The sequence below is a fragment of the Coregonus clupeaformis genome, chromosome 18 (assembly GCF_020615455.1).
Source record: "Coregonus clupeaformis isolate EN_2021a chromosome 18, ASM2061545v1, whole genome shotgun sequence".
Classification (NCBI taxonomy): Eukaryota; Metazoa; Chordata; class Actinopteri; order Salmoniformes; family Salmonidae; genus Coregonus; species Coregonus clupeaformis.
Genome location: NC_059209.1, coordinates 35264143 through 35284073, shown reverse-complemented (window position 1 = coordinate 35284073; position 19931 = coordinate 35264143). Strand labels below are relative to the sequence as shown.

General features: G+C 46.6%; 2 protein-coding genes across 3 annotated transcripts in view; one reads left to right on the top strand and one right to left on the bottom strand.

The window, feature by feature from the left end:
- The window catches only part of LOC121530980 (protein FAM214B), a 30975-nt gene extending 19589 nt beyond the window's left edge, over nt 1-11386 (top strand). Inside the window, exons 2-10 of one of the 2 annotated variants that reach the window (XM_041836413.1) lie at nt 1513-1699; nt 2032-2258; nt 2488-3926; nt 6983-7041; nt 7167-7269; nt 7499-7657; nt 9443-9511; nt 10211-10425; nt 11046-11386. In XM_041836413.1, coding sequence (XP_041692347.1) covers nt 2685-3926; nt 6983-7041; nt 7167-7269; nt 7499-7657; nt 9443-9511; nt 10211-10425; nt 11046-11199 — 2001 coding nt within the window. In that variant the 5' untranslated portion in view covers nt 1513-1699; nt 2032-2258; nt 2488-2684 and the 3' untranslated portion in view covers nt 11200-11386. Of the gene's footprint in view, nt 1-1512; nt 1700-2031; nt 2259-2487; nt 3927-6982; nt 7042-7166; nt 7270-7498; nt 7658-9442; nt 9512-10136; nt 10426-11045 lie in introns of those variants that run through there. The other variant, XM_041836414.1, reaches the window with a different exon arrangement.
- Nucleotides 11387-14182: 2796 nt separating this feature from the next.
- On the bottom strand, nt 14183-19562 carry LOC121587357 (palmitoyltransferase ZDHHC19). The gene is made up of 8 exons (XM_041904258.1): nt 19279-19562; nt 19027-19148; nt 17994-18133; nt 15981-16162; nt 15791-15893; nt 15555-15646; nt 14945-15264; nt 14183-14647 (listed from the first exon to the last, which is right to left on the bottom strand). Exons 1-8 carry the CDS (start codon nt 19398-19400, stop codon nt 14577-14579), a joined length of 1152 nt encoding a protein of 383 aa, XP_041760192.1. The 5' UTR covers nt 19401-19562; the 3' UTR covers nt 14183-14576.
- Between the last annotated feature and the right edge of the window lie 369 nt (nt 19563-19931).

Sequence of the window (19931 nt, the reverse complement as noted above, 5' to 3'; positions counted from 1 at the left end):
GCCACAGAGCTGTCCTCACAGGTTCTATTTCCCTATGTGGGAGCATTGCAAACTGTAGATCGGGATTTATTTATTTATTTTGTACTTTTTACCCCTTTTTCCCTTTTTCTCCCCAATTGTTAGTTCCAGTCTCGTCCCATCGCTGCAGCTCCCGTACGGACTCGGGAGAGGCGAAAGTCGAGAGCCATGCGTCCTCTGAAACACAACCCTACCAAGCCACACTGCTTCTTGACACACTGCCCGCTTCACCTGCACCGTACAACTGGCGGCTGTGTCAGCGTGCATGCACCTGGTCCGCCACAAGGAGTCGCTAGAGCGCGATGGGACAAGGACATCCCGGCCGGCCAAACCCTCCCGTAACCCGGACGACGCTGGGCCAAACCCTCCCGTAACCCGGACGACGCTGGGCCAAACCCTCCCGTAACCCGGACGACGCTGGGACAATTGTGCGGCGCTTCATGGGTCTCCCGGTCGCGGCCGGCTGCGACACAGCCTAGGATCAAACCCGGGTCTATAGTGACGCCTCAAGCACTGCACTCGGGAGGCCCGTAGATCTGATTTTTGACCTGGTTATGTACATTGTACAACACAGCAGTTTTTAATCATGGTTTATGATATCTGTATAATAGAAAATCAACTAAGAAGTTGGCTCTTTTTCAATGGGGTTGACCGAATTGTTTTCCTCTAAGGTGGGCGTGGTCTAAGGGAATTCCTCCTTATGAAGTGAATATGGACTGGGAGTATGGTCCTTTAGAATGCACACAGGCCATTTACCTGCATTAGTTGGAATCCTAGCCCAAGTGTTCTCATTTGTGTTGACATTTGGGCGCCCATGTCATGCTGACCTTCTGTGGCGGCAGCCATCTTGTTGCGTTCTGAGATGTTTTCTTAGAACAGCATCTTTACCCCTCTCTCTCTCTGTCTCTCTATCTCTCTGTCTCTCTCTCTCTCTGTCTCTCTCTCTTTCTCTCTTTCTCTCTCTGTCGCTCTCTCTCTCTCTCTCTCTCTCTCTCTCTCTCTCTCTCTCTCTCTCTCTCTGTCTCTCTCTCTCTCTTCTCTCTCTCTCTCTCTCTCTCTCTCTCTCTCTCTCTCTCTGTGTGTGTGTGGTGGAGAACAAATGGCCTGTTGTCATGACTGCTGTCTGCTGGTTGTCATAGAAGCAGCTCGCTGCCATGAGTTCAACCCCACGTACCCTGTCCCAAGTTCTGGTCCGCCCCCCAAAAAAAGTCTAGATGGGTGGAGGTCCAGTGAGCTGTGCCTTATTGTTCCGTATTGGTTCAAATAGGAGTATGAGTGGTACTATAGGTAAACCGGTGTATTGTCATCGACCTGTGATTGGTGTTTGATCTCTGGAACAAGTACTCTTATGAGTAATCCCCTGATACCCTGTGTCAACATCGGAGGTGTTCCCCCCTCTGGAGAAAGTCTTGACAGAATGATTGATTAAGTTGACTCTCTGATCAATCAGGTGAATTGATGAATTGATCTCCCTATGTCTCTCTGTCTCTCCAGGGTTTCTCTGCAAAATGCCCGTGTCATGATGCCGTCGCTGAGTCTCACCCTGCGTCCAGGTGACGAGGGAGGGCGTGTCGAGCCGTCGGCCAATCACAGCAGGTGCTTTAGGAGAGTCAGTTCCTGTTTATGTTCATCAGTACTTCCTCTCAGAACCCTCCCGCCTCACTGACGTCCTGCCCCCTCGGTAAGTAGGCCACTCAATCAATCAATCAATCAATCAAAGTAGGCTACTCTCATCCAGCACTTCTTTGTCAAGATTCTAACACTATCCTTATAAATCCTTACGCACTCCTGTCCTCATAGCTCATAATAATAGTAAGCCTGTTATAAACATCAGTATGCCAATGTGTTGATGGCCACTCAGGTTTACTCAGGTTTGTATCCCTAGCCTCACCACCTCACCAATACATATTTTATTTCCTCTCTCTCTCTCTCTCTCTCTCTCTCTCTCTCTCTCTCTCTCTCTCTCTCTCTCGCTCGCTCGCTCGCTCGCTCTCTCGCTCTCTCTCTCTCCAGGCGGTAGGTAGTTCCTGTATCCATCTCTTCCATCACTTCCTCTTCCTCCTGAAGCCCCGCCCCTTCCTGTGTGGCTGTGTGGGGATGCTGGTGCTAGCTGGCACTGGTCGGAACCATGGTGATAGAAAGGTAACCGTGGTAGGAGGAGTCTGTGGGCACAGCTTCCTGATGTTGTGCCAGGTGCTGACGGGACAGGAAGGCACCATCGAACAAGGACGGGCACAGAGGTGAGGCGTTACTATATACTGTGGGTCAAACCCCAACTAGTTGTATGAGTGAAACTAGCATTGTCATCATGTTAATCATTAATTGATATCGATGAGAGATTTGAGAGAAAAGTTGAGTAATTTGCTTTTTCATTCTGGGGCACAGAGTGTTCTGAGTTTATAAGTCTGTTTGTTATTGTTATTGTTTGCTAGTCATTAAGTGTATTATTACACCTTTGCTTCTCCTCAGGTGCTGTGCAACTCTGCTTCCTGGTTTACACTGATGACATCACAACAGGAAGTATAGGACCTCTCTTCCTGTAGAACGTCAATCTCCGCCTCCTTGCACTTTTTAGAACTTCCTGTTGCTGCTACTTGATTTCCTGTTGCACGAAGTCTCTCAGACACTTTAAGGCTCTGAACTCCAACCTCTGACCCCAAGCAGCAATGAGGCACATTCACGTAAAACTGACACGCGGCAGTAAGGAGGAGCTGGCTCCTGTGGAGCTTCCATCCCAGGAGGGGGACCTGCCTCCTCCCGCGGCCCCCTCACAGGGACCCGACCTTGGGGTTATGAGACCGGGGGTGGGGGTTCCCAGGCCCTTTGATCATGAAGAGCTGCGTCTCCAGAAGGTCTACCAGCTCTCCATCTTCTCCCAGCTGGGGGGGTTCTCAGCCTCCGACCTCCCCAGGACCAGTGAGGTCCAGCCAGGGCAGGTCCAGCGGACTGACAGGGTGGGGGTCAAGAGGGGACTGGAGGAGTCCCATCTAACCCACAAATGGCCCCACCTGGCTGGGGACCCAGACAGAGAAAGGGACGCACTGGATGGAGGGGTGCTGTCAGGGTCAGGACCTGGGGTAGGGGTGGGTGTTGGGATGGGGATGGGGGTAGGACAGGGGCCCATATCCTCCTGCACCATGGTGGATCACAGAGACTCAGATGGGGGCCTGTCGCCTAGATCCCCCCCACCTGCCCCCCTCTCTCCGGGCCACACCCCCGCCCGACGCCCCGCCCAGCACAACCACGACAGGCCCGTCCCGGACCTGTGGGCCTCGCTGTTGCCCAAATCATCCCCCATGGTCGAGCCCCACAGCCCGCCTGGCTCCCGTAGCCCTTTACCCAGCACAGAGCCTCCTCCTGGGGGAGATGCGCCAGCCTGCTCCCTGGGCGATCATGGAGGGTCTGGGGAGGGCTGCAGTAGTGGCTCCTCATTGGGACAGCATCACCACAACTGCTGCACTGACGGCTCCTACGGGGCCCTCGGGCCTCCTGCAGGACCTCCCCTCGGACCTCCAGGCTCCCTCTCCCACTGCTTCCCTCTCATTACAGACCCCCAGGAGCCCGGGGAGGGCAGGGAGTGGGGGGTCGAACTGGAGTCCTCCCCGCCCCATCCTAGTGCCACCGCCTTCACCTCCACCAACGGCCTGGGCTCCCTGGAGAAGACCCCCAGCACCAGCGGCCTCCGTGGGGTCTTTTCGGGCCCCTGCCCGGCCAAGAAGAAACTCCTATCATCCAGCGACACGGGAGAGTCGTGTTCGGAGGACGAGGGCCCCTCCACCTCTAAGAGGAGCCGTCTGGCCCTGCTGGCCCCGGGGTTAGGGCTGGCCTCCTGCAGGGGCACCGACGCCAAGGCTGCCCCCTTCTGGAACCACCTGCTGCCCAACGCATGGGACCCGGACCACCCCAAGGTGAGGAGCACAGACTAGCACACACACAGGCAGGCACAGACACACACACACACCAGAGGAGGCTGGTTGGAGGAGCTATAGGGGCACGGGCTCATTGTAATGGCTGGAATGGAATAAATGGAATGGCATCAAACACATCAAACACAGGGAAACCACACGTCTGACTCTGTTCCATTTATTCTATTCCAGCCATTACAATGAGCCCGTCCTCCTATAGCTCCTCCCACCAGCCTCCTCTGACACAGGCACGTACACACACACACGCGCACACACACTAGGGTTGAATGGCGGGAACCCGGTTACCGAGATTTACCGGGATTTACCGCCAAAAACCACTCGCTTTTCCCGGGAAAAATAACTGCGAGAAACCGGTAAATTATATATAAATTATTTATATGAACAGCATGGTGTGAAATGGAACCGTTAAATGATATGCAATGTCTAAATCTGGCTTCTCTACGGCCTCTACATGATGAATCATCAACGCTCAGGGTGGGGACAGACAGCCCATCTCAGTAGGGAGTGCAGTTCACAACGCATGTAGACCTATCATCTCATCATGGTAACTGTTTTTCTTGTGACAGGTAGGTCTACATTTACTGCAACATAGTCTATGCTACAGTAATATGAAGACCGAATGCGTGTCTAATTTACCCATCTCCATCTGGCTTTCGGGGGTCACCTTGTTTTTTTAATTGTAAAGATTAGTTAATTTTTATTGCAGCTGCTGAGTTTTGAAAACAGCCTATCACTCGAATATCGTTGCTTTAAATCAGTGCACGCGTGAACACTCTCTCGCAGTCTTTCTCTCTCTCCGTCAACTCCATTCAAATTGTATCCAAAATAGATAATCATGTTCTAGATTGATATATAGCCCTATATATAGATTTCTCTCTGTCTCCCTCCCTCCATTGTCACCTCTCTCTCTCTCTCTCTCTCTCTCTCTCTCTCTCTCTCTCTCACTCTCCCACTCTTACTCTTACTCTCGCTCTCGCTCTGTTACTCTCCAATTTGTAAGTCGCTCTGGATAAGAGCGTCTGCTAAATGACTTAAATGTTAAATGTTAAAAATGTCCTAGCCTACCTCTTTCAAGTATATAGCTAGTGACGTCTATGGGCTTTTCTGTTTTTCTGTTGTGCGTAATATGCAGTAGCCTATAAGATATATCTATTGGATAACCGCACAATCATTTGGTTTTTTTGGGGGGCTTAGGTACATTACATTTCGTTAATATGGGGCTCATAAAATGTATTTATTATATGGCTCATCAGGCTCAGGTAGCATTGGGTTAGAATTTTCATGCTGATCAAAGCATGGGGGGTGAAAATGAAAGATGGGAGTTAGATGAAGAGAATGAAACGGATGAAGGTGAAAGAGAAGGAGAGAAGGAGAGAAGAAGAGAAGAAGAGAAGAAGAGAAGGAGAGAAGGAGAGAAGAAGAGAAGGAGAGAAGGAGAGAAGGAGAGAAGGAGAGAAGAAGAGAAGGAGAGAAGGAGAGAAGAAGAGAAGAAGAGAAGGAGAGAAGGAGAGAAGAAGAGTAGGAGAGAAGGAGAGAAGGAGAGAAGAAGAGAAGATGAGAAGGAGAGAATAAGAGAAGAAGAGAAGAGGAGAAGGAGAGAAGGAGAGAAGGAGAGGAGAGAAGGAGAGAAGGAGAGGAGAGAAGGAGAGGAGAGAGTGATGGATTCCCAGGCTGGTCCTTATGAACCCACACACCACGTATAGTGCTGGAACCAGCCGAGTGGCTCCAGAATGAAGTCTATTGAGGGAGCCTCCATTGTTCTCCCGACACTACATGTTCTGCCTGCCTGCCTGTGTCACTGTCGCCCCAATACAACCCCCCTACAAAACCACACAGGTCTTTCTGGTTCCCCCGCTCAGATACCGACCCGCTGGCTTCCAGAAACACTTTTCCTATTTAGTGCACTACTTTTGAATAGGGCACTTTTGGGACGCAGGCTAGGTAGAGGATGGGGGGGTGCAGGAGAGGGGTTGCCGTGGTGAGTGACAAAGGGGGGAGAGAGGAGAGAGGGATACAGGGATGTGAAAGGGGAAGAGAGAGAAAGAGAGGGAGAGAGAGAGAGAGAGAGAGAGAGAGAGAGAGAGAGAGAGAGAGAGAGAGAGAGAGAGAGAGAGAGAGAGAGAGAGAGAGAGAGAGAGAGAGAGAGAGAGAGAGAGAGAGAGAGAGAGAGAGAGAGAGAGAGAGAGAGAGAGAGAGAGAGAGAGAGAGAGAGAGAGAGAGAGAGAGAGAGAGAGAGAGAGAGAGAGAGAGAGAGAGAGAGAGAGAGAGAGAGAGAGAGAGAGAGAATGTGTATAACATGTCCACAGTGAGAGTGAGGAAAGACCTAGCTGACATATAGCCCCAGTGGAGGGACTAGCTACTGAGGGGATAGCTAGAGAGAGGCTAGCTAGTCAATCGTTAGCTAGTGAGATGCTAGCTACAGAGGCGTTAGCCTGGGAAGGGTCATTGCCAGAGGATGTGGGCAGCCAGGACTGGGTAACCCCTAGTACGATCAGTAGTCTGGACATGGGGAATGTGTTTGTGTCTGAAGCAGCATCCTGGAATCTCTGCCCAGTAAGTAGTGGCTACATACACACACACATATTGATACACAGGCAGGTATGTAGCTTCATTACTCAACTTCATTTCTTTATGCAGTTATTGTGTTATCTGTTTATTGCATGTGTAATGCACTATGAACTATGTATGTATTTGTGTGGAAATGGAAATATATATTTATATACCATAGATTAGCATTTACTGCTTTACTATTACAATGCAATGTACTATAAATATAAGATCATGATTATATCATGACAGTTTGAGCATGACAGTAATATCAATGTTTTTAAACAGAGACGGATTGTGGTGTACTAAACGGAGATGGATTGTGGTGTACTAAACGGAGATGGATTGTGGTGTACTAAACCATGGATTCTCCTTCCTTTTTTCTTTATTTTTCTATTTTTCTTTCTCTCTCTCATTCTGTCCATCTCTCTCTTGTTCTGTCCATCTCTCTCTCATTCTGTCCACTGTCTCTTGTTCTTGTCCTCCTTCAGAGTGTATCAGAAATCAGCAGAGCCAGCAGGAGGCTGAAAAGTGGGATGCGCCTGAAAAGGTATGTTCACTTGATCCATGCGTAGTCATCATTTCAAAAATATATTTGATTATGTGAATTATGTGACTGTAACCATGGCTAACTTATCTTCTTTTTAAAAAATGTGTGTGTGTGTGTGTGTGCAGTCGACAGCTGCGTAGTGGTCGGCGTACAGACACCTCGGGTCACACTGCTCGGTCAGGCTGGCCCTCTTCTTCCATCAGCCGGTCACTACTGGGTAACTTTGAGGTACGACACACACACACACACACACACATATTTAGCACAGCAGACATACACAAAATATTACAGTAAATGAAGTGTGACGTACCATAAATGTGTAACTGAATTTGTTTTGTAAAGTATGATGGTATTTTGCCAGAACTTGAGGTTCTACCAAATATCTAGAGAGATTTACAACATTCCTCATGGTGTTGTTGGTCTTCCTCACTCTTCCCTGTTGTGGTTTCTTCTCCAGGAGTCGATCCTGAAGGGTCGTTTCTCTCCGTCGGGTCGTATCGAGGGTTTCACAGCAGAGATTGGTGCCAGCGGATCCTACTGTCCTCAACATGCCACTCTGCCTGTACACGTCACTTACTACGACATCTCAGAGCACAGCGCACCCTCACCCTTCCTGGTTAGTGTCTCTCTCTCTCTGTGTGTGTGTGTGTGTGTGTGTGTGTGTGTGTGTGTGTGTGTGTGTGTGTGTGTGTGTGTGTGTGTGTGGTGTGTGTGTGTGAAAGGATGTTAACCCCCTATGGTCGAATGGCCGCGCCACAGTGGAAATATAATTTGCATAATACACAAATCCCCATAGAATTCTAAATCAAATAGCAAACTAATCCTTGGTATGACCTCCTTAAAACAATTCCATATAGCTTACCAAGGGTTGGAACCGGTTCAGGGAACAGAACCGAAAATAACTACATTTTTCAAGGAACAGAATCAGAACCAGGAACTAAAAGTGATCTATACTGTTCCGGAACAAAATCATTATTTTAAAAGCATGAGAACCGGTTAATAACATTATTTTACGCTTATTTTTACCCCCCGCAAAATAAAGTCTATGCATAGCCCTCCCTCTGTCAATTAGGAACTTCTTCCAGTGTCTGTCTGCCAGCTGAACATCTTCACCAGTGTGTGTGTTTGGGCTACCTGCCCCTCCCCCTCCGAAGCATAGCTGTAGCCCTGCTGACGTTACATTTACAGTCATTTAGCAGACGCTCTTATCCAGAGCGACTTACAGTTAGTGAGTGCATAAATTTTTCATACTGGCCCCCCGTGGGAAATGAACCCACAACCCTGGCGTTGCAAGCGCCATGCTCTACCAACTGAGCTACAGGAGACCCGTTATAAGCATGATTCAGAAGATAGGGAGAGAGATTTTTAATTAGAGAAGAATCAAGAAAAGTTTTTTATATGCTAGTTAGGGATACTATAGTTGTCACATTTCACACTGGATTTATTAATTACAAAAAGTTAAGACGTGTTTTTAATTCTGGTGCCGCTCTGCACACACAAGCTTGTTAGCTAGCTAGCTCTGGTCCAACGTTAAGCCAACTCTCTGAATTTCAAAGACATTAAAAGTTCCTCGATAGAAGCCGCTCCTCCGTAGGTATAATTCTGTGGGCCTAATTCAGATAATGCATTAACAATGTCATAACAAGATACCCAGCGCTTCAAGCCAAGCCTCCTCCTCCACCCTCTCTCGCTCTCTCCCCACCCGCATAATTTCAGTTGCATCTCGCGCCCTACACTTGTCTTTCCGTCACGCATGTAAACAACTCACTGAGCTATAGCTTGCCCTTCCATATCCAGCTGCTCTATCCGCACTGCATGGTTGGTGAAGTCATTTAATGTCGAGCTTAATGTAAAAAACTTTATTTTGCTTGTTGGGAATGGAACGAAAAAAAGAATCGTTATTTTCATAACGAAAAACGATTGGAAAATAATTTTTGTTACAACCCCTGGTTGCTGCATCCATTTTTGGGCTCATAAATAAATTATATACATTGATTCTTGAAGAATATAACCTATAAATGCCTCATGAGTTCAGTTGTCGTACCCTGTCAGAACCCAAAATAGAAGCTTGTTTAACTCCAATGTTTATAAACAATGTAAATGTAAATGTGGTAGCTTCAAAACATAGTTAAAACTATACATTTGATAATGGATGGTCATTCCTTGCATCCATAGCTCTGTCTATTAATTTGAGTGATTACCTCCAGCCACATCCCTTAGCTTTTTAGCGAAACAGGGGCAGGGTAACGCTTTGTTATTGTTTCAATTAAGGATTCTAGCTTTTAAATAGTTTAAATAGCAGAGTACAAAAAGTAAAGTCACACCAGAAGAATAGACACACTGTTGAATGCTCTCGCAGTGCAACTTCTCCACGTAAAGATAGCTCATCTCTCTGTTGTAGGGGGTTATCTCCTTGGAGGCTTTAGGAAAGAAGGGATACAGCGTACCCAAAGCAGGGACCATCCAAGTGGTGAGTCTCATGGTCCTCTCTTTCTTTCTCTCTCTCTCTCTCTGTCTCTCTCTATCTCTCTGTCGCTCTGTCTCTCTGTCTCTCTGTCTGTCTCTCTCTGTCTCTCTGTCTCTCTCTCTGTCTCTCTGTCTCTCTCTCTGTCTGTCTGTCTGTCTGTCTGTCTGTCTGTCTGTCTGTCTGTCTGTCTGTCTGTCTCTCTCTCTCTCTCTCTCTCTCTCTCTCTCTCTCTCTCTCTCTCTCTCTCTCTCTGTCTCTGTCTCTCTCTCTGTCTCTCTCTCTCTCTCTCTCTCTCTCTGTCTCTCTCTCTCTCTCTCTCTCTCTCTCTCTCTGTCTCTGTCTCTGTCTCTGTCTCTGTCTCTGTCTCTGTCTCTCTCTTGTCTCTCTCTCTCTCTCTGTCTCTCTCTCTCTCTCTTGTCTCTCTGTCTCTCACTCTCTGTCTCTCTGTCTCTGTCTCTCTCGCTGTCTCTCTCTGTTTCTCTCTCTCTCTCTCTAGTATGCACTGGCTTGCATGGATCTAGCACAATCGGCACAACAATGGCTAATATATCCATGTTCCCTTCTCAGACCTTATTCAAATGTTTGACCTTTTGTATTTTTCATGAATGAGTCCATGTTCTCCCCACAGATCTTATTCAATCTCAATTGAACAAGTCTTATAAACAGGAAGCGTATTCAGCATCTCCATATTCTCTCCATCAGACCTTATTCAACCCCAATAAAACTGTGGTGAAGATGTTCCTCGTGACCTATAACTTTGGGGACATGCCCGTTAATCACATGACCTTCCTGCGTCACCGCATCTTCCTGGTTCCCGTTGAGGAGGCGGTGCCAGAGGAGAAGGGGAATGGGCCTCCAGAGCCCAGGGCCACGCCCACAGAGAGGAGGAAGATTCTCTGCTACCTGATACACCTCAGGTATGTCTGTCTGGTTATTGGTTGGTTGTTTTTAAGGTGGAGTTTGGTGTGGACATTGTATTTTTCTGTACGGTTTGTATGGAATGTACAGTACGCTTGGATAGGATGCGCTTATTGTTAGGAATCTCTCTGTCCATCCATCCATCCATCCATCCATCCATCCATCCATCCATCCATCCATCCATCCATCCATCCATCCATCCATCCATCTATCCATCCATCCATCCATCTATCCATCCATCCATCCATCCATCCATCCATCCATCCATCCATCCATCCATCCATCCATCCATCCATCCATCCATCCATCCATCCATCCATCCATCCATCCATCCATCTATCCATCCATCCATCCATCCATCCATCCATCCATCCATGCACACACTTGTTTATTTCTTTATTTGTTTGTTTCTTTATTTGTTGAAAACGAAGACAAACTGTAAAGCATTTCAGTACTATGCTTAATGTTTAGAAATGTAATCAAAGGCATTTATATTGTCTTTCGGGTTGTTTGCTGATCAGTCATTGTGCCAGAGACGCCTGGTTTGATGTAGCTTAGTTTAGTAGCTTTACGCACAATGTATTAACAGTGATGGTTCTGTTTTGTTTTGACTCTGTAGATTCCAGAGCTCTAAATCTGGGAAGATCTACTTGCACAACGATATCCGGCTGCTATTCTCCCGAAAGTCCATCGAGGTGGACACAGGGATCCCTTACGAGCTCAAATCTTTCACAGAGGTGCCAAAAAATCCCAAATACTCCCCCCGCGTGTGAGCCTATGATGAACCCGCGACCCCTGACCCCATCGCCAACGCAGCCCATTCCTGGAACTGGGCACAGAGAGATAAACACACAGACATGGACGAGAAAACTTGAAAAGATTATTAATTCAAACACACACACACACTGAGTATACAAAACATTAAGGACACCTTCCTAATATTGAGTTGGACCCCCCCTTTTGCCCTCAGAACAGCAGCGTTGCAGTTCTTCACACACTCAAACCGGTGCGCCTGGCACCTATTACTACTCAAAGGCTATTACTTTTGTCTTGCCCATTCACCCTCTTAACGGCACACATACACAGTCCATGTCTCAATTGTCTCAAGGCTTAAAAATCCTTCTTTAACCTGTCTCCTCTCCTTCATCTACACTGATTTTAAAGTGGATTTATGAAGTGACATCAATAAGGGACCATAGCTTTCACCTGGATTAATCTGGTTATTCTATGTAATGGAAAGACCAGGTGTCCTTAATGTTTTGTAGACTCAGTGTACATACACAGAAACACACATTGCCCACACAAAATGCACAGACAAGCATCGATCGATACATGTACACAGGCAAAGCAGCCTCACATGTATACACAACTCACAGTATACATGAACACTTGGTGGTGAAACTCATCTATAGAGTTGAGTGTTAACATGCATGCCTTGTGACTAACCTAAAACCAGTTTTCCTCTAGTGCCGTTCGTTTCACACACACACGGTCCTTTGCTCTGCCTGCACCTGCCCCTCGCCCCCGTGGTGGACCAATGACAACCCTGCCACCTCAACCAGCCAGCCAATAGGAAGCCGCTAATGACGCACACTTTGTAAGAAGGGGGGTGGGGGCACAAAACAAACTTTATCAAACCATTAAACTGGAGAAGAGATGAGATGAGAGAAGAACAGAGACAGAGGAACACTAGTGAAACAAGGACTGAATTCAATCAATTGAAGAATAAAGATTGGACATCAGATGTTTGACACACCCTGCAAACGCCAAAACAATTGGCTACACTCAGGACTTAACTGTACTTGTTTTTGATTGAAGCCTACAGATGATCCAGTGAGCCCTCCCCCATTTTAAGCATCATGGTACGGACCACTGTGTAGGTAGGATGCAAGGGTAAGAGGAACATACTATGGCGTGGGTAGCAGGGGTGGTCACCCCGGCCCCTTTTTATGTAGACTGGCGGATGGACACTGTTTTAGTTTCCTTTCTGTTCAAAACAATCCGAAATGGGAGAAGAAAAAAAGCAGGAAAGAATGCTGTAGTATTTTTAAATTAATTTTTAATCAAATGTCTTAAAAAGCAATATGCTGCGTGTGTTTTCAGCCGGACAGCTCTGTCTGAATCCCAAATGGTACCTTATTCCTATACAGTGCACTACTTATGATCAAAGACCTATGGGTCCTGGTCAAAAGTAGTGCACTATATAGGAAATAGGGGGCCATTTCTCTGTGGAGATGGCATTGGAGTGTGGAGAGGGGGAGTGAGGGGAGGGAGGGAGGAAATAGGGGTGGGATGGGAGGGTGGGGTATTTAATATGGAAAATATTTCAAATTAAACTCAGCGACTGGCGAGTAAAACCTGTGTCTTGATTTTGATATTATTGTGCTGTTATGTCATGTCATGTCATGTCATAGATATTGTATCTCAATACCTTTATCTCTGTTTGACCAAGTTTTCACCTGACGACAGTTTCACAACTTAGAATTGTCAAAGAAATCTGAGACTCATGGGTTCAGATAGAGTAGTGTCCTGTCCACTGTCCATCCAGTCACGCATACTCTGTTTAAGGCCAGGATTCAATCTGATCGCGCTTTGTCGACCTATGCGCCATTTGAAGGTAATTTCCGATTGATGCTACATATGCAGCGTTTGCTGTGAATGCAGTCTCCGCGATCACTGGAACATTGACGTTAAAAGGTGCATAGCTGGGGGGGGGGGGTGGAAGGCAGGACGGAGAGAGAGAGACAGAGGGAGAAGGAAGGGAGGAGGGGGGGAAAGGGAAGTCCTTGTGTTGTGTTTACATGAGAAAAGGAAGGAAGGAGGGGAGAGAGGAGGAGGGAGGGAGAGAAGAGAGGAGTGGGGGAGAGGAGGGAGAGAGGAAGTGAGGAGAGGAGAGGAGGTGGGAGGGACAGAGGAGGAAAGTAGAGGAGTGGGTGAGAGAGGAGAGAGGAAGGAAGGAAGAAAGGAAGAAAGGAAGAAAGGAAGGAAGGAAGGAAGGAAGGAAGGAAGGAAGGAAGGAAGGAAGGAAGGAAGGAAGGAAGGAAGGAAGGAAGGAAGGAAGGAAGGAAGGAAGGAAGGAAGGAAGGAAGGAAGGAAGGAAGGAAGGAAGAGAGTGGGGGATACCGTTTATTGAAAGTGACCAGAGCACTGCCAGATATGCTAGCTGTTCTTAGAGTTCTACCCAACTGTATTGAGATACAGCCAGAGTAGCCTTCTCCCCCATTCAAATAGACACATCATATATCAGATCACTGCTTCAAATATGTAAATATTTAAAATAAGACTCTCGAAAAGAGAGGACACTTTATCTGGGCAATAAGAGAAATGTCTCTCTCCTTTGCTGAATGGTTTCAAAATAAAGGACCAAGTGAGTTTCAAGTGAATTTGTTCTGAATAGATTAGCCCAGTGGTTTGAATAACATGTTGTACATAAAGAGTTGCAGTTTTACCTGCCCCAAAAGACCTGGACACACACACACACACACACACACACAAACACAAACACACACACACACACACACACACACACACACAGAGAGCAGAAGAAATAAGATGTCGACGTGTAATGATGAATGTGATGATGAATGTGATGATGAATGTAATGATGAATGTGATGATGAATGTAATGATGAATGTAATGATGAATGTGATGATGAATGTGATGATGAATGTGATGATGAATGTGATGATGAATGTGATGATGAATGTAGTGATGAATGTGATGATGAAACGAAGTTCAGGCAGAGTTGGACCTTGTTGAGAAAAAATAATGTATTTATTTCTTTTTTTAAACAGTAGAGGCTCTCCTACTTATTTTATGCTTAGCCCCTCCCCCTTTCCCCTCTTCAAACTAAACACAAAGTTTGATTTGTATGACCAAACTCTTTCATTTCTCTCTCACACACAGTCTCTCGCTCTTGTGCGCTCTCTCTCTCACTCTCACATGCACTCTGTTTCTCTCTGTCTCCCTCCCTGTCTTTTCTCTCTCTCAGATGTCTTGGGTTAGTGTTTAACCCTATAGATGGGTCCCTAGTGTGTTTCTGTCTCTGTAAGTTCAGGTGTTGTGTTCAGGTGGTCCAGGTCTGGGGCTGGTGGTTATGGTGTTGTGGTGGTGGTCTACACAGCTCCCTCTGGTGGTCAGGATGTAAAGCTACTTTGCTGCTCTGATCGGAACTTCATCCCGTTCCTGGTCCAAGTCCTCATCACCAGCAGCCACTATATCTGAAATGAAGGAGAGATCTGTGAGGATGATTCACAATCAATTAAAGAGTTTTACAAGTGGACTTGAATTACCACTCTATGATGAAAATACGTTGTGACGTTTAGAGCATTTCTGTTGATGTTTTGGTTACTCTGGCAACAGGTTCAATAATCCATCATCATTCATAGCACACACAAGAATTCTCAGGTCTAAATTCTCAGGTACCGGTTTTCTCAGGTAGAAATCAGAAGCTGAATGAAAGAACCCAAACCAGTCAGTCACTAGAGGACTTGCCCAGTACTGAACCTGTGCCTCACCTGGGATCTCCACAGCAGAGCTCTGTGAGGGTTTTTTATTGTTGCTGTGTTTGTCTGTTATCACACAGCCGGCTGGTACTACTTTCCTGTAGCAGTAGTGACTCCCTCTCCCTTCCTTCAGACTGTCTAGACTCAGTGTGTTGTGCTTGAAACGGTCCCGGCTGGCTGGGCCTACCGCCACCTTGTGATGTTTACAGGTATTACAACAGGAGACTTGGCCGCAGCTGTACAAACACAGGTCCTCTTGATGGAGAGGGGTTACTCTGCTCCAGTCCCCCTCAGTGTCTCCTCCTCTGCTGGGCTTCACAGCCCCCAGATACCTGGACAACAACAACAGGTTATCACTATCAATCCAGGATTCAATCTGATCGTGGATTTGGACAATGCGCGATTTAAAGGTAATTTACAGTGAATGAGGTCTCCCCGAACATTGCCTTTCAAACGTGTGTTGTCGACATATTAATTGAATGAACTAACAATGAAAGAAGCGGTGTACCTGTTTGTACTAGTGATGTACCTGTTTGTATTAGTGTATTAGTGATGTACCTGTTTGTATTAGTGTATTAGTGATGTACCTGTTTGTATTAGTGTATTAGGTGATGTAGTGTACCTGGGTCCAGTCTTAGAACAGAGGACGTGGGTCCAGTTCTTCCAGCAGCCCTGATCAAACGGGTTCTGATCATCAGGCTCAAAGTAGGGCTCCTATAGTGGAGAGAGAAAGAGAGGGAGAGATGGGGCACCAGATTATAATACATCCTCAGTTAACCGAATGATGCTCCAATTAAAGTGTGTGTGTGTGTGCGTGCGTGCGTGCACGTGCGACGGGGAGAGAGTGTAGTGACTCACTATAGTAGAGGATGGCTCTCCATTGGAGATCAGCTTGATGTGGCTGATGAGTATCACCAAGACCAAGAGAACACAGGCCAGGCTGGTAACCATGACGACCACACTGGCCAGTTAAGGTTAAGGTTTAAAGAGAATAGTATGCGTACACTTTGGGACTGTGACCCAGGTGTGTGTGTGTGAGTTTGGATACGTGGTGGCGTGGGGCAGGCTGAAGGGCTGCTGCAGGATGAGGAGGGTGAGGAAGAGGTAGAGCTGAGAGGAGGAGAGGACCAGTAGCAGGTATGACGTCAGCAACAGGAGGAAGAGCAGGAACACACGGTAGTTACGTCTCCCCACGCAGTTATTCAGCCACTCACAGTGGTGGTCGAACCGCTGTGTAACACAGACACACACACACACACATAACCAGACAGACAACATAGACGCACACACACGCACACACACGCACACACACACACACACACACAAAAATACACACATAACATGTGCAAACAGATCTGATGATAGCACATAAAGCCTGAGACACTACATGAGATAAAGAACAGGGGGAGGTAGATAAAGGTCATGAACAGGGGAGGTAGATAAAGGTAATGAACAGGGGGAGGTAGATAAAGGTCATGAACAGGGGGAGGTAGATAAAGGTCATGAACAGGGGGAGGTAGATAAAGGTCATGAACAGGGGGAGGTAGATAAAGATCATGAACAGGGGGAGGTAGATAAAGGTCATGAACAGGGGGAGGTAGATAAAGATAATGAACAGGGGGAGGTAGATAAAGGTCATGAACAGGGGGAGGTAGATAAAGATCATGAACAGGGGGAGGTAGATAAAGGTCATGAACAGGGGGAGGTAGATAAAGGTCATGAACAGGGGAGGTAGATAAAGGTCATGAACAGGGGGAGGTAGATAAAGGTCATGAACAGGGGGAGGTAGATAAAGATCATGAACAGGGGGAGGTAGATAAAGGTCATGAACAGGGGGAGGTAGATAAAGGTCATGAACAGGGGGAGGTAGATAAAGGTCATGAACAGGGGGAGGTAGATAAAGGTCATGAACAGGGGGAGGTAGATAAAGGTCATGAACAGGGGGAGGTAGATAAAGGTCATGAACAGGGGGAGGTAGATAAAGATAATGAACAGGGGGAGGTAGATAAAGATCATGAACAGGGGGAGGTAGATAAAGATCATGAACAGGGGGAGGTAGATAAAGGTCATGAACAGGGGGAGGTAGATAAAGATCATGAACAGGGGGAGGTAGATAAAGATCATGAACAGGGGGAGGTAGATAAAGATCATGAACAGGGGGAGGTAGATAAAGATCATGAACAGGGGGAGGTAGATAAAGTTCATGAACAGGGGGAGGTAGATAAAGATCATGAACAGGGGGAGGTAGATAAAGATCATGAACAGGGGAGGTAGATAAAGATAATGAACAGGGGGAGGTAGATAAAGATAATGAACAGGGGGAGGTAGATAAAGATCATGAACAGGGGGAGGTAGATAAAGATCATGAACAGGGGGAGGTAGATAAAGATAATGAACAGGGGGAGGTAGATAAAGATCATGAACAGGGGGAGGTAGATAAAGATAATGAACAGGGGGAGGTAGATAAAGATCATGAACAGGGGGAGGTAGATAAAGATCATGAACAGGGGGAGGTAGATAAAGATCATGAACAGGGGGAGGTAGATAAAGATAATGAACAGGGGGAGGTAGATAAAGGTCATGAACAGGGGAGGTAGATAAAGATCATGAACAGGGGGGAGGTAGTTAAAGATCATGAACAGGGGGAGGTAGATAAAGATCATGAACAGGGGGAGGTAGATAAAGATCATGAACAGGGGGAGGTAGATAAAGATCATGAACAGGGGGAGGTAGATAAAGGTCATGAACAGGGGGAGGTAGATAAAGGTCATGAACAGGGGAGGTAGATAAAGGTCATGAACAGGGGGAGGTAGATAAAGGTCATGAACAGGGGGAGGTAGATAAAGATCATGAACAGGGGGAGGTAGATAAAGGTCATGAACAGGGGGAGGTAGATAAAGATCATGAACAGGGGGAGGTAGATAAAGATCATGAACAGGGGGAGGTAGATAAAGATCATGAACAGGGGGAGGTAGTTAAAGATAAAGCCAATTTGATGAGTCTTTCCTGAATTGTGGTTCCAGTCTGATAGGTTAGGTACACATCATTTCAAAACACTTACGTCCACACAGGCATTGCAGCGACGGCAGTGCCATGCCGCAGGGGGAAGGTAGAGCTCACATCTACTGCACCAGTCCATTTCATACTTCTGACCGTTCACTATCACATAGGCCACCTCTGCTGTGCCTGGCCATGGGGGGTCTGAGAGAGAGGAGAGAGGAGGGAGAGGGAGGAGAGAGGAGGGAGAGGGAGGAGAGAGGAGAGAGGAGGGAGAGGGAGGAGAGAGGAGGGAGAGGGAGGAGAGAGGAGAGAGGAGGGAGAGGGAGGAGAGAGGAGAGAGGAGGGAGAGGGAGGAGAGAGGTGGAAGAAGGGATGTGAGAGAGAAAGAAGCTGGAGCAGGACTTGACTCAACAACTCTGCAGCTCAGATACAGATGTAGGGTCTTAATTTGACCAGTTTCTCACAGAATGAAAATAATCCTGCAGCAACAGGAAATGTGAATTATTAGGTGGATTATAATTAATGGACATTTATGTAGGGGTTGATAATTTTTTTGTTAGGGTGTAACCGGTGTGAAATGGCTGGCTAGTTTGCGGTGCGTGCTAGTGGCATTTCAATCGCTGACGTCACTCGCTCTGAGACCTTGAAGTAGTTGTTTCCCTTGCTCTGCATTGCTGCGGCTTTTATGGAGCGACGGGTAATGATGCTTCGAGGGTGACTGTTGTGGATGTGTGCCGAGGGTTCAAGCCCAGGTTGGGGCGAGGAGAGGGACAGAGGCTACATTGTTACAAGGGCAAATCGAGTCTGAAATGTTAAAGTGGGAATTACAAACTTTAGAAGCCTTTTTAAAACTCGAATGCATTACAAGCTTGCATTTCCTGCTGCACAGGAAAATTCTCTGCAACAACAGAGTGATCAATTGAAGATAGCAGATCTGTACCACCTGTGCCATAATGATACAGACCCCTTGGTAGAGGAAGTAGCCTAGTTGCTTACTTATTAATAACTCTTGAAAGGAATATCAAAGCTCCCAGAGATGTCATCTATATATATTTAATAACACTATTATAACTATGTTAACATGATAATATTACCTTGGTGGAGAATGCCCGGGTCCATGAAACTTGACACAAGGAAAGTTACCAAGGTCCCAGTTAGTAACATCGCAGAGGCCACAGGATAGGCTACTGAAACATGAGTAGCCAACCAAGCGCACCTGGCAAGGACAAGGTATCAAGTAAACTGTGAAGTCATCCTCGCAGAAAACTACAGGTGGATCTGGGTTTTGATTGAATGTGACATTTAGGGACACTATAATATAAGAGCACATTAGCTTGTAAACTTACGGGAAAGTGATGTACAGAACGCTTATTACGAAACCCATGCAGGCAGTAAAACTCGGCCCGAGACCTCTCACAATCCAGTGCGGCCGTTTCTTCTTGCGCGGCTTGTCGTTGTCCAATTCCATGCCTTCCAAAATTTCAATTTATGTTAGTTCCTAGTTAACATTAAAAACACTTTTCGAAAAGAAAAATGTTTTCTTTACTATCTCATCTAAAAATGCTTTATTTTCTTTGAGCTACAATTAATGTTCGTCTATCCAGCTTCCCACTTCCTCACGATAGAGGACCCCGATGATGCTGTCATGGAAACCACATATGAGAGAACGCGCTCAAGCCACTGACGACTCGTGATAGGACGTGCAGCCTAGTTAAAATAAAATAGCCTATTTAGCCTAGATTTAAAACAAATTACACACACACTATGAAGCCATATAGGCCTATGATTGTTATTTAATTGTTTATTAAACAGTAAATATATATGTAGACAGAGTTTTTTACAAAGTTAAGCTATTATTTGATACAGTCATTAGTCTCCCTAGGCAGACGGGTTGCCTCCCACAGTCTGCTCAGCGGATGCTGACGCATTCCAGATCTTACAATGCCTGGTTGGCATTTGAAGCATCAGCTAACCACATCATTATGTTATAGCAATCTGG

Bases quoted from the DNA above. Each gene is read 5' to 3' on its own strand.
- LOC121587357 (XM_041904258.1), bottom strand. From the start codon at position 19,400: ATGGAATTGGACAACGACAAGCCGCGCAAGAAGAAACGGCCGCACTGG. The intron at 15,647-15,790 runs GTGAGTCACTAC...TCTCCACTATAG, and splicing joins GAGAGCCATCCTCTACTATA to GAGCCCTACTTTGAGCCTGA. The intron at 14,648-14,944 runs GTGAGGCACAGG...CCTTCATTTCAG, and splicing joins CTCTGCTGTGGAGATCCCAG to ATATAGTGGCTGCTGGTGAT.